General features: G+C 47.6%; 3 protein-coding genes; 1 reads left to right on the forward strand and 2 right to left on the reverse strand.

The window, feature by feature from the left end:
* Window positions 1-2136, reverse strand: part of GSTUM_00006192001 (uncharacterized protein) — a 5223-nt gene extending 3087 nt beyond the window's left edge. Inside the window, exons 1-4 of the mRNA XM_002838313.2 lie at window positions 1332-2136; window positions 1065-1248; window positions 154-932; window positions 1-100 (exon numbers count right to left, since the gene is read on the reverse strand). The exon at window positions 1-100 is cut by the window's left edge and continues 731 nt beyond it. Of these exons, the coding sequence (XP_002838359.1) occupies window positions 1-100; window positions 154-932; window positions 1065-1248; window positions 1332-1382 (1114 nt within the window). The 5' untranslated portion in view covers window positions 1383-2136.
* Window positions 2137-7804: 5668 nt separating this feature from the next.
* GSTUM_00006193001 (uncharacterized protein) lies at window positions 7805-8953 on the reverse strand (the record flags this gene model as incomplete). XM_002838314.2 has 2 exons in its annotated part: window positions 7805-8134; window positions 8215-8953. The coding sequence occupies one exon, from the start codon at window positions 8951-8953 to the stop codon at window positions 8516-8518; it is 438 nt and encodes a 145-aa protein (XP_002838360.1). The 3' UTR covers window positions 7805-8134; window positions 8215-8515.
* A 1219-nt stretch (window positions 8954-10172) lies between these two features.
* On the forward strand, window positions 10173-12249 carry GSTUM_00006194001 (uncharacterized protein). XM_052355760.1 has 1 exon: window positions 10173-12249. The coding sequence occupies exon 1, from the start codon at window positions 10918-10920 to the stop codon at window positions 11443-11445; it is 528 nt and encodes a 175-aa protein (XP_052211728.1). The 5' UTR covers window positions 10173-10917; the 3' UTR covers window positions 11446-12249.
* Window positions 12250-12573: the final 324 nt, after the last annotated feature.

Consider the following 12573-nt stretch of genomic DNA (forward strand, 5'->3'; position numbering starts at 1 on the left):
AGCAACAGCTTGGGCCGTCGGGCGGGCTTGATAAGAAGGATACTCGCCGAACGGCGGTTGATTCTGGTAATTTAAATTGGCGGGGGCCTGGCCCAACCGACTGTAAGGTCCGCCCCCGCGGGAGGCTGGAAATCCGTCATGATCATCGTCCACCGATATCTGCCTCAGATGAGCAAGCATCTCAGCTTCTCGGGTATCACGACTCAAATCCGCAAATCGCGCAGGTGCTACTGGATAGGATCCAGGATTCGGAGCATGCGAAGCTGGGTGGGAGGTGGAGACATGGGTGTAGGCACCATAGCCACCAACTGCATCCGAAGGAGATTGGTTTGGATTGTATGTAGGCGGAGTTGAATTGGCCCTCTGTTGAGGAGGCAGGCTTTCACTGCGGCCAGCTGATGAAACACTTGATCCTAACATCTCAGCTCCCGGCCCACGCGGATTTGAAACAACACGCCCCCGGGCCATCTGGGTAGCCGGATCCTCATCGTCAATACCTGCGAGAACAAGATGTCTCCGGTCGCCCGTATCAGTGGACGTTGAAGCACCCGGAAATCTTGGACCCCCAAACCCTTGCCCTATCTCAACTGGTCGGCCCCGAGGACCGTTGGGAAAGTCCATGCTCTCAAAACCCGCAGCAGAGGCCGGATCCAAATAGGGCTTGCTATTATTAGGTGACTGGCTCATCGATGGGCCCTGTCCTACCGCAGATTGGCGGGGTATTGGGTAGAAAGGTGATGAACTTCGAGGAATCTCTGAGTTCGACTGAGGCGATTCATATTGGCGGAGACGAACCGGAGATCGGGAGATATCTTGGTTAACAGGAGCATTTGCGAGAGCAGGAGAGGTAGATTCCCCTGACCACCCCACGGCAGAAGACTTTGTATTCCACGTGTCGTGCCCCCCCGATCCAGCTAGAAGAGAAGATGAGCCTTGTTTACCATCAAAAGACCCTTAGTCCAAGGTACACAAATTAGAAAAGATGATACGACAGGACCATAGAAATGAATATGGGGAATAGTGACAGATGAACATTATCCCAAAGAGAAAAAAACGATGCTCACCTCGACGTTCCGCATTAGTATTAGGTCCACCAAAGCCACTACCAATGGTCGTACTCCCTATAGCAGAATTCCCCCAGATGCCCCAACCCCCACTATTACCCAGACCCTGTGTCGCGGGTTGCGATGCACCTCCATCTAGGGCATTGGGGGAACCCCCAAAGTCATCGAATCGTGCAGATTTGACCTAGCCGGGGCAAACAATCAGCTACAACCCCGACGACAACGAAACTAATTGGAAAGATACAAGAGAAAAAAACCAAAACATACGCTTGCAGGTAATGCTGTGCGAGAGGTCGCAGCTGTTTGATGATCCGACATGATGCTGTTGAGTCGAGGAAAGTTAATATAGATGCGACTAATGACCGCTGGCCGAGTGAGTTGGATTTCGTGAAAGGTGATAAATAATTACAAAAAAATAAAAAAAATAAAAAAATACAGAATCCCTGATAAGGAAAAAAAAAATTTTTTGTTCTTTTCTTTTCTCTCGTGATTTGTGTACAGTGGACAGGATTTAGAGATTTACAGGTTAAGTAAGGTAATGGAGGTGTGCGAGCTATGATAGCGATAGCTGTTGTATTGCTGAGGAAACGGAGCTACGGTGTCAGCCCTACGAGCTTCAACTCCACCAGATGCTCGATAAAAGAGGAGGATTAATTTGCACCGAAGTATGAAGCACAAACCTTGTTATGTAGAGGCTGTGGGGGGGGAATGGTTCCGCAACTGGTACCGTCGTCGGACCAGAAACAAAAAAAAAAACAGCCGATAAAAAAGATGTACAGAAGAAGGTTATAGGGTTGAGGGAGGAGGGCGGGGGGTAGAAGAGAGCAGAAGACGCAAGTGAGTTGTGGTGGCGGGGTTGGGTTGTGTCGTTGATGGTGAAGCTACTATTCCGGGGAAAGATTGAGATAGATAAATCCAACGATTATTGGTAGAGGGTTATGGGAACAAGGAGCGAGCGCAAACCAGGCCTTGAAAAGCGTGGTAGCCTGCCCTCCGCTTGAATTGATTAGCAGCAGAAACTTGTTGTAGTCATGCGGCGAGGGGCGGAAAGTTGATGCAAGGGATGATGACGATTCCGGGAAAAAGAGAGTTTGATGGTTTGCTTGTAGTGAGTTTCGGATAATGGAAGGAAGGAAGGAAGGGAGTGATTGAAGACGATATGTTGAGAGAAAGAGAGAGAGAGAAGAGAGAAGAGAGAAGAGAGAAGAGAGAGAGAGAGAGAGAGTTGATCGGAAAGATGGAGTGAAAGTGAAGACTGTGGTGAGGCTTCTATTCCTTCCCTGGGATGAGAACAGAAAGAGATGGAAGGATGGGATAAGATGGAATAAGGAAATTGATCAGAGTGCGGATGGATGTTTTTGTGTAGAAGAATGTCGCGAGGAATTAAAATTCACCACCCTATCTCACACTTTTTTTTTTTTCTTTCTTTCTTTCTTTCCTTTCTTCTCCTCTCTTTTCTTCCTACTCTCAGAAAAGTAACCCTTCCTTGATGCTGATTGTGTGGTCGCACTCGGTGTTGGTTTTTGAGGGCCAAGTTAAGGCTGCCTGATGGGAACGAAAGAGGTTGCTTGGAGATCCCTGGTTGTTACTGTGGTAGTACTCGAGTAGTACTTCGTACCGGTAATTGTGATGGTGGGATTCGTATGTAAATATTGATTGGAAAGATGCTTGATTGACTGATTGTATGCTGCCTGCTTGCTGGATTCGGTCCTTCCTTTTCCTCTCTCTCCCTAGCTATCCTTTTGCACACCTTCTCTTGCTCAATGTGTCTAGCCTTGCACCTCTTGCACACGCTTCACACACCACACACCACACACACACGCACAACAAGCGCTCACTTCACTTGACTTCACTTCACTTGACTTCACTCTTCTCACTCGGACACTCACACTCTCTCTCACTGCCGCCTGTTTTTGTCCCTCCTACGCCGTTGCAGGAGCAGTAGAGCGCTTTTATCACTCTTTCGGTTGTTTCGCGCACTCACTTAAGGTAGGCGGTCGGTCACGTCCCGTCCGTGCTGCGTTCTGACACAAGAGAACGATGACCGACGGGAAGGAGAGTTTGCGGGACTTTCTTTTTCTTCTTTTCCTTCTTCTTCTTCTTCCTCTTTTTCTTTTCTTTCCTTTTTTTTTTTTTTTTTTTTTTTTTTGACGGGAGGACCTACGGTACGCACCTAGAAAAGGGGAGGGAAAAAATAAAAATAAAAAATACCCGTAATAGTAGAAATGGATAATAAAAAAGAGAAAAAAATATTGAAGGGATGGAAGGGAGGAAAAAAGGGAAACGGTAGATCCTATTAGCCTCTCAATGCTGGGTTGCCGACGGTGAGTAAGAAAGAAGTGCGGGGGGGGGGAGAACCGCCAAAACTGATGTGGGCTGCTGGGGGCTTTTGCTGGGAGCGAACGGTTATGTTAAGTTGGGCCGGTCGTGCCTTTTTTTTTGCTGGGCTGAATTGGCGATTTGCAGACCTGGCAGATTGAGAAATTTATAGAAGCCAGAGGAACCCTGACTCACGCTCACTCTGTATATCAATGAATGGAACACAAAATAGCAAGCTTGGGCCAGGAGACATCAGAGACAACTACCGGCCCCGGCTCCGGCACCCAGCGCGATGAACTTGAGGTCCACTTTACAACGCTAGCTAGGGAGAAGAACCTCTCAAAAAAAAAAGGTTACAGCGGAGAAGGAGAAGGAGAAGAAGCGTTATGTCAGAATACGGGAGGTAAAGAAGCCGAACGTATCATATATCGGGAGGAGGAAAAGACCAGCATCAGCAAGGACCGGTAACTTTATCCCACTCACTAGCACTTTGTGTGCTTAAGACCCCCCCCCTCATAAAGAAAGGCAAGGAGCGCAATAGCCCCCCCACTGCCGAATAAATACAGGAATATTCGCACCCACTATGAGGGCACCTCAAAATTTTAGGGCGGTAGTGAGGAGTAACAAAAACGCACTGGGCTGGAACATACTATTTACCTATGATACATAACTGTACGAGTACAGTACGGTAACGGTACTTCTTACTCCAAACACTTCATACTCATCATACTCATACTCATACTCATGCCCCCCAACGACATCGACATAAATTAGAATGCACTCAATCTATCGATCGCCCTATCTCCCCTTTCCTTCTCCTCGCTTTTCGCGTCGTATGTTTACGGGAGAGTTCCTTATCCCTTGACAGTCGCACCATGAGGCCTACTCGAGTATGATACAGGAATAGCCAAGGCCGTACGTTCTGACAGCACTATAGATCTTAGCGTCGAGATATTCCATGCTCATCAAACAAAGATCAAGGGATCCCACAATCAAGGGGGAACGCGCAGGTTTATTATCACGATATCCCTTCTCCACCAGAAGGCGGCTGGTGAAGGTTTATGCGCTGTGCCTTCGCCTACGTGTCAAGTGGTGTGGAAGTATGACTCCTCGCTGCTCCAACGTCGTAGTGTAAGCATTTTTGACAAGAGTCCACAACCATTTTACCTGCCCCTCCCTCGCTACCACACTGCTTCGCATGGCATGATGCCCGGCGCGCCGAAACTTTCGATATCTACTTTTCTCGCATCTTGTTTACACATAAAAAACAAAAATTTAAAATTTAATAAATAAATAAATAAGCGTAAACAAATAGAAATAACGAATGGCGCTGGGTTACCGGTAGGTAAAAGACAATTCGGTCCAGCTCACAAAAGCCGACCGTTCTATCCCAAATGGAAAAGTGTTGGAGGACAGGAAAGATGATTGTTTCCGCCAAACAAACCTATGCCATCGTTGCATTCGTGTTTCCCACTTACCGGTATCATAGGAGAAAACCCCTACCGGTGCTTCCGGAAAAAAAAGGAAAAGAAAAAAAAAAAAAAAAAAAAAAAAAAAAACAGGTATCATATGCGAGAAAGCCCCAGCTGTTTTACCCGGGTCTACTTTTCTTCCTGATCAAAATTAGAATCGCCTCTTTCTCAGAAACTCACTGGCTACGTGCTTTAGATGGACTACGGCATGAGGCTATTGCTAAGGAAAATGTTTCTTCAAATGGGAAGATCGAGGTTGCAAAGTACGGCTGAAGATCTACCGCAAGTTCGAGAAACGATGGGCCCATCCTTCCCGCCAGTCCTGTAAGGCCCACGACCCCTGGTTGCATCGAAAAAAAAAACCCGCCCGATCAGGACGGACAGCTCCGCAAAAAGTCAACTTGGCGAAGGTCGTGTGTTACACCAGCCGAGAAAACCTTACTCGAGTACAAGTAGCATTCGTCCAGCTCTGCATTACTACTCGTACTTGTACTCTACAGTACTCGAGTACGTACTGTTGTAGGTCAGTGCGCAAGGCCTAACGCCCCCCTCCAACATTTTCCCCACTTGCGCACCTCCTCCGCTCACAGGACTGAAGATGGTGGGAGTGTCAAATTCCATTTACCCCTCTTGTCGAACTCAATGGAGTTGTGCTTAGCGCAATAGGTCCGGTGGCTTTTATTACCAGAAAAAAGAAAAGGGTAAGAGGGTGATTGTGGCTCTATGAATGCGACGGTATCATATCAGACTACCGTACTCGTACTCGAGCACCATACCAGTACGAGTATTGTACCGGTACCTCTCGCACACCGGCCCAGAGGGTTGGGTGTAGGAAAAGAGCTTGCGCTGAGAGATTAACCGAAAGGCGAGATGATTGCGATTTGGAGAGCTTTTCATTGCGCTGTCCTCCAGACGAGGGGGGGTCCCTTAAGAGCCTCTCAATGGCTTTGCGGGGGTCTTATGTGCCGTAGGAAGGAGGGGGGCGAATTTTTTTACTATTCCCAAGCGGTATCAAAATTTCCTTAGGCCAATGTGCCAAGTTTTGGGTGCGCACGCATCCGCAGACACAACCCATCTGCCGTTATAACGCCACCAAGTCAGCCACCCCCGACGCGCTTTAACGAGAATCAAGATTTCAGAACCGGGGATCCTCCTAAGTAAGGTTCGACCGACACACATGTCGCACAGGGGAGCCTCATCCCTTTGTTTTTGCATTGGCGGGGGAGCTACGGTAAATTTAGAGGGACCCGAGGGAACTACAAGGTAGAAATATGTTAGCCATTTAGAGAGTAGTAAACCAGGGGAAGAGTGGCGGTTGCCACATGGGAGGCAAGCGAATGGTAGGAGTACCGGTAGGAGTACGGTAGTCTACGGTAAATGCTATGAATATTTTTACATTCAGCCCAGTGAACCCAAAGTCAAGCGAGAAAACAGAGACGGTCATTGAAGCCATCCACCCAAACACCAGCCACTATTCAAATTCCAACTGAAGCTCAACCAATCGCTTTGCCCGGGCTTGCAGATGGCTTGATATTCCTGGCCCTCGCTATGCCGTGGAATTCGTTATCTGCTTCTTCACTTTTTGTCCCATCGTTCCATCCAGACATTTTGTTGGAACCCTTGAAAAGTAAGGTAAAAAATGAGGGAAAAACAGTGAGAAAAAGTAAATAAAAAGGTGGCAGTGTCATACACGCACTGTCCTTTGACAACGAAGTTTTTGGGGCTGGGTCCAGACCCCAATCACGTTTTCCTAGAGTCCCCCAAAGAAGCGGACCGCTTACCGTAACATGCAAATCGCGGATCCGGTTCCCCGGCGGTGCTTCGCATGTTGGCGCCCCAGAAATGATTTTGGTTGGAGTTCTCCAAATATGATCAACGACTCGTGATGAATTTCGGCTTTTCTCGAGATAATATGGGAAAAATAAGAAACAAGAAGATCTATCATGGAGCTTCTGTCACCATGACCATGTACAAGCACTTGTACTGTGCTAGCACTTGCACAGCACCATATTGGTGCCGGAAGCCCGCATTAACCGGACCAAAATGGTCGCGTCCTGAAAAAACTTGATATACCGGTATCGTAAAACCAGCATCATGTCTTACAATGGCAACTAGATTTCGACAGTAGAATTGTGAACTTTTCTGAGGATATGGTACTTGGCTGCGCGAGCATGTTTATTCACAACAGGACCTCTGAGTGTAAGGTCCGTTAATTTTGAATTGTCCCCTTGCATGCGCAATACCGGTATGTTGCTGGCGATCTTTGATCTCCTGTACTGTGCGAGTACCAGTACCGGTACTGTGCACAAACCCATAGCTCGGCAGGGTTAGCCCGCTCGTGTCAATGCCGACCCCGGTCAAGATGGAACACTCTTTTCTGGTCGGTGTCTTTCCGCCAACCAAAACCTTTGCCCGGCAGCCGAAACACCAGTGATTGAAGGGAGTGATTGGAGGTGAATGAAATTCTGAAGCTAGGTATCCGGGTTTTTTTTACCCCAAGTTGATGTGCTTATCCGAGCTGGTTTGGGCTCCGGGTAGTGCCTCGATGCTCTCCCTGCTCGTTCCATTTTGGCCATTTGCATGCCCAAGATGTTTCCAGCAAAGCGTGCCAATAGCTAGGTGTGCGGCGTGACTCCGCATCTCGCCCTTACTTGGCATTTAAGTTGCTCCAATATCTCGCTCATGATACGGCCTCGTTTCTCGGCCAAAAAGGTTCAGATGGTCCGTCTCAGCTATCGAATACCAGTAACCTCAGGATGAGACCATTGTCAGTTTTTGGGAAACCCAGACCATCTTGATCTGTTCCCCTTTGGGAATCACTACTCCATAGCTCATTGACCCTCTCTCAGGAACGCCCACGCACGTAAGCTACTCCTAAAGCATACTATTCTCAAGGGGATTGGTGAGTTGACAAATTTCATAACAGCATAGAAATAAATAGATAAATTAGATTAATTATCCACCTAGGCCGAATGAGAAACAATACCTGTATGTATGTGATGTCGCGGGCCCCCGCACTAGCAGATCCAGCACATACTATGGCACAGGTGGACGATGATTCGAACAAGGCACGGGATAGGATCCTGCGCCCGAGACAGGGAATTTGGGCCAAACAAGCGGGATCAGAGAGTAAACATATCTGCCGTCACCTCTTGCTCCTTCCAACCACGAGCTGAGGTCTGTTCTTTTCGATTGATCCACCAGGTCAGCTAGTAAGCGTACCGGTATGCACGAACACGGGGAGTTCGTGTAAGATAGCATCTGCCGGCCCATCTTGGCCTTCAATAATAAAGAAAGGTGTTAATCCTGCCCAAATGAGAAGCCGAGATAAAGGGGAGGGGAACGAAAAGGGGGGTTACATGGAACACGATGCGTCACGCTCCCCTATTCCTTTTGAAGCGGTCCGATTTGCTCACTTTCTTTCCGCCCCGGGTTACCGCCATTCACTCAAATTTTTATGTGAGTAAATAGGCATCTTGCGCGTCCTTTCGTCATTGATATGAAGTTCGCATGTAGTCATCTCTCCGTGAAATCGAAAATTTCGGCCATTATCGATGCTTCAACACGATAAAGTGGTGACGACTACCCGAGATGCGAGGAAACAAGGCCTCCTAAAAGTTCCTTCCCCTTCTTTAATTGCCTTCGGGAACCAGGTATGTCTTATAAAAACGCAATTGCTGCACTATCACGAAGTCGAACATGGGAAAGTGGCTGATCATTTTTTGAGAATAATAGAGTGTTTGCCGAAAGCAGCCTGTCTGTAACTTTCCGCAGCCAACGCCGTGACGAGTCTGGGTGATGCAGCATCCGTGGGTGTGTGTGCAGAACTGCGGGACTACGTTTGACAGTATTCGTGTATTTTGGACGACAAGGGATTAAGAATATACCGAGAGCCGCTCCCTTCTTTCGTCGTCTGATGTTTGGTCTTCTTCTCTGCTGTCTGATGCCCCCGCCTCTGGTTCTGGTCATTCGACTCAGGCTTGGGACCATGTCAACGTAAAAGAGTTCTGGACAATCGCGGACCCCGTTATCGGGAGGGCTCATATAGCAAGGTTGTCCCACCAGCGATTCCCTCAAACCATCCTCCCCAACTATCATTTTCTGTCAGTCATTCGGTCTTTCATAAGCCATTTTCTAGAAATGTGGGCTTTTAATTCCTAAGTTCTTGATGTTCCTCTCATGCACAACCGTTTGTGTATGGTTGGAAGGTTGGATTGACAGCGGCTAGAATATTCCAGCGTTATAGGTTGGATTCGGCAAGAACATCGTTGGAATCGGAAATAGTTGGGAAGAGTGGGTCATACCTGCATCCAGAACTGTGCCGGTACTGGCACCGGTACACACACACACGTAAGATCCCCCCTATTTTATCTGTGCTTTCTGAAACCCTGGGAATCTGGAATTTGCCGGATCTGCTCTTCAATCGATTGACGAACAAGGGGCGTGAGGGAGGGAGGGAGAGAGGGAGAAGTTGAAAAGGAGAGAAACGGTGGCTAATCCCGGGTATAAAGGGAGAATCTCATCTACAGGTTACCGGTACCGGTGTATGGTAGCAGAGATGGTGATGACGAACATGATTGATACACACATCCGGTAGGGCATACATCATACCTGTACGTGTACTCGAGCACGAGTGCTGCCAGCAGAACACCTTGGGTTCGAGTGAGTCCAAGTATAAGTATCATACCCACCTTACTCTACCGTGCCACTGGTATATAGGTAAGGGCGTACATACTCATTTTTTTTATAGATCCTCTAACGTTCATCACTGAAGTTCGAGTCTCTCCCATGGCTCAGAGGAATTTCGGTGGGGTCCGAACAATGTCAGTCGACCAAAGGATCTCCAGGACAGAATCTAGTTCTAGTCTGCGGGATCGAGTGGGGAGAGAGCCAGACGAGCGTCCCTTTTGTTTTTATGATGTGGGTACTGTGCTCAGCCATATCAGGAATGGTCAGACAGATGGGTAAATTTGACAGTGTCGAACCGAGACGAGCAAACACCCCGAAGCAGTTAGAGAAGAGAGCAACCGGTCTTACACTTGTATTCTCACCCCAAATTGGGTAAAGCGCCGTTAGTTTCCTACCAAACAATGTGCTCGAGGAGGAAGAACACCCAGAGAGAAGTATTCGCACCCCTGATTCTACTGAAATTACAGCCCCCAACCTAGCGGTAGGTGGGCGCGAGAAACCCCTTTCCGAGGTCTATATTCGTCTCTTCCATCGACCAAGGGTTATCTTTCCATCCTAGGTCTCCTTTGGAGTTCTTTCTTCTTTCTCCTCTTTTTCCCTTCTTTTCCTCTTCACCCTTGCTTCGGTTCCCTATCCTAATCCTCCCCCCGCCGTTCTTTCCTTTTCGACGAGCAATTCCAATTGTCCGGCTTCACTCTTTCGCTGGTCTTTTTGAATTGTTTTCTCTACTACTCTACTCGGGTACCGGTATACAAATAGAAACAAGGAATAATCTCACGTTCACTGTATCTTCTCGATACCTCACGGTATTCGTTTCCACTCACTCTTCGTTAAGTTTGTTTAGTCGCACAATTCGGCCCTATAAGTGGTGAGCCCCCCGCTAATACCCCTCATTTATTCAACCGCCGCGCCGCGCGTTGTTAGCTGGATCGGCCAGCTGCGTTGTCCGCTTCCGCCTCATTCGAAATTCTGGGTTTAGACTTGCCTCTTGCCTTTATCTCACTGTGCTGAACTTTTTTGCACCATACATGCACAATCGTTTTGCCTGTCCCCACACCCCAGTTACAACTTGGTTTTCCCACAGCTGGCTGGCTTCCTCTCCGTTTTACGCCCTTGATTCTATTTTCCCTCTTCATGACGTGCCTGTCTTATAATTTTTGTTGTCGCTTTTGCTGATGAGACATTGCTAAGCGGCTGAGTCAGCCACGATCATTACTAGTACATTACTTTAATCGACAAAATACCCCCGCCCCTCTCGTCCAGAAATAGGTTGTCCGTTTGTTGGCACCCTCAGTCCTGTTCGCTTGCTGGTTTTACGATATTCTGAGAGCCAACAAAAACAACAAGTAATAATATAATATCGTCCTTTCGCGATGCCTGCTATCATTACACGCCGTGACGACGGCCACCCGCCGAGCACCCACGAGAATAACACCATGACCCATCTCCTCATTGTTCTAGTCGTTTTAGTTTCCTTCGGTTTGGCCCTTGGAGGCTCACTCTTCTTCATCCGCCGCATTCGCAGAGGCCGCAAAGTTGCTGGTGCCCTTCCCTCTTACGAAGCATCGAACAAGAATCACCGTGGCCTTACAATCTCTACTCGTGACTCCGTCCTTGTATGCTCCGAGAAACAACACCTGATCGATACCTCATCACCAATGCCTCTTACACCCGAGAGTATTCCCGAAATCCGGATCACATTCCCGGAAGAAGAGGATAAGCAAGGGCGTAGAGTCTCTGGCAGAGTCGTGGTTGTAGAGGTTGGTGAGGCTGGAGTTGGATTTGTTCGTCCGTTGGAAAACGATGGTCTTCCACCATATCAACAAAAATTGGAGGAAAGATTTGCATCAGTCGACCTGGATAGAATTGGTGGATTGAAAGAGAAGGAGACTGCTCCTTAAAGAACTCGACTGTTGGAAAAAGGTGATGGCTGTGGTGGATTACCTTTTTCACGCGAGTCCCTGGGGGTTTGTCCATTCTTTTTCATACGAACTTCTTTTTTTTCATCACTTGTATCGACTCCTTTTTTTTTTGGCGCAGGCGGAGAAACGAACGAACGGAGTCCAGCAGTCACTCGTTATCCGGTCATGTGTTCTATTCGCCGAAACGATGTGGATCTCATATCACGCTTTACTTTATGAGGGGGTTATCTTGGTCACGGTTGGATTTCTTTCGATCTTTGGGAATGGGAGCTGGAGGAATATCCCCCCGGATAGAGAGAAGTGATGAGCTACTTTACTTTCTTCCCACTCTCGTCGGATGGGTACGATATCAAACAAAACAAAAACGACACCAACCAGTACATATTCGGCGTGGCTTTAATTCTCCTTTCTCTTTGCGCCACCCTTTCCAACCAACTCCCACCGTTTCTTTCGTTCTTGGGTCCCTATTTAACGTGTAATAGTTGTTAATTATTTTGTACATGTCTATGGCTTTCTTTTCGTTATAACACCCATCACCTTCATATTTCTGGAATCAGTCGTCTTTGATACTCTTCTATCCCATCTGCACGTGTATGATAGACGCACGGTTGGAGGAGCTTTTGTCGATACCCTTTTTTTTTGCTTCTTATCAACTTCTAACCTAACCGTTTTCTTCTTTTCTTTACATTTACGGTATCCACCCTTGGAGAGGAGAAAGTACCCAGGTACCTTGATGAAACTGTTGGGTTTGAAAATTTTGTCAAATAATATGGGCACCGGTAGTCTAGTCGTTACGTTACTTTACGTTAGTTCGCTCCAGCGAAACGGAGAGAGCTGAGAAACTCAGATGTCATTTGTCGTTTTTCCTCCACCGCCATGAGCTACGCAAACCCAGTAACTTTTCATGCATAGCGTAATCATCCAAGATTCAGAAGGTGAAATGAAGAAAATTAAATTTCCACGTCGAGGCGCTGTAGAAGCTCTAGACCTCTTTCCGTTTTATCGTAAGCGATGGGGGCGGCGGCTTAGTACGGTGCTTATTACAGACAACAAGTACATGTACCCGAATATAGGGATCAGGTGCCGTAAATGTATGGCCAACCCTCT

This window comes from Tuber melanosporum (genome assembly GCF_000151645.1).
Source record: "Tuber melanosporum whole genome shotgun sequence assembly, scaffold_24, strain Mel28".
Lineage (NCBI taxonomy): Eukaryota > Fungi > Ascomycota > Pezizomycetes > Pezizales > Tuberaceae > Tuber > Tuber melanosporum.

Coding starts and splice junctions, on each gene's coding strand:
- GSTUM_00006194001 (XM_052355760.1), top strand. CDS start 10,918: ATGCCTGCTATCATTACACGCCGTGACGACGGCCACCCGCCGAGCACC.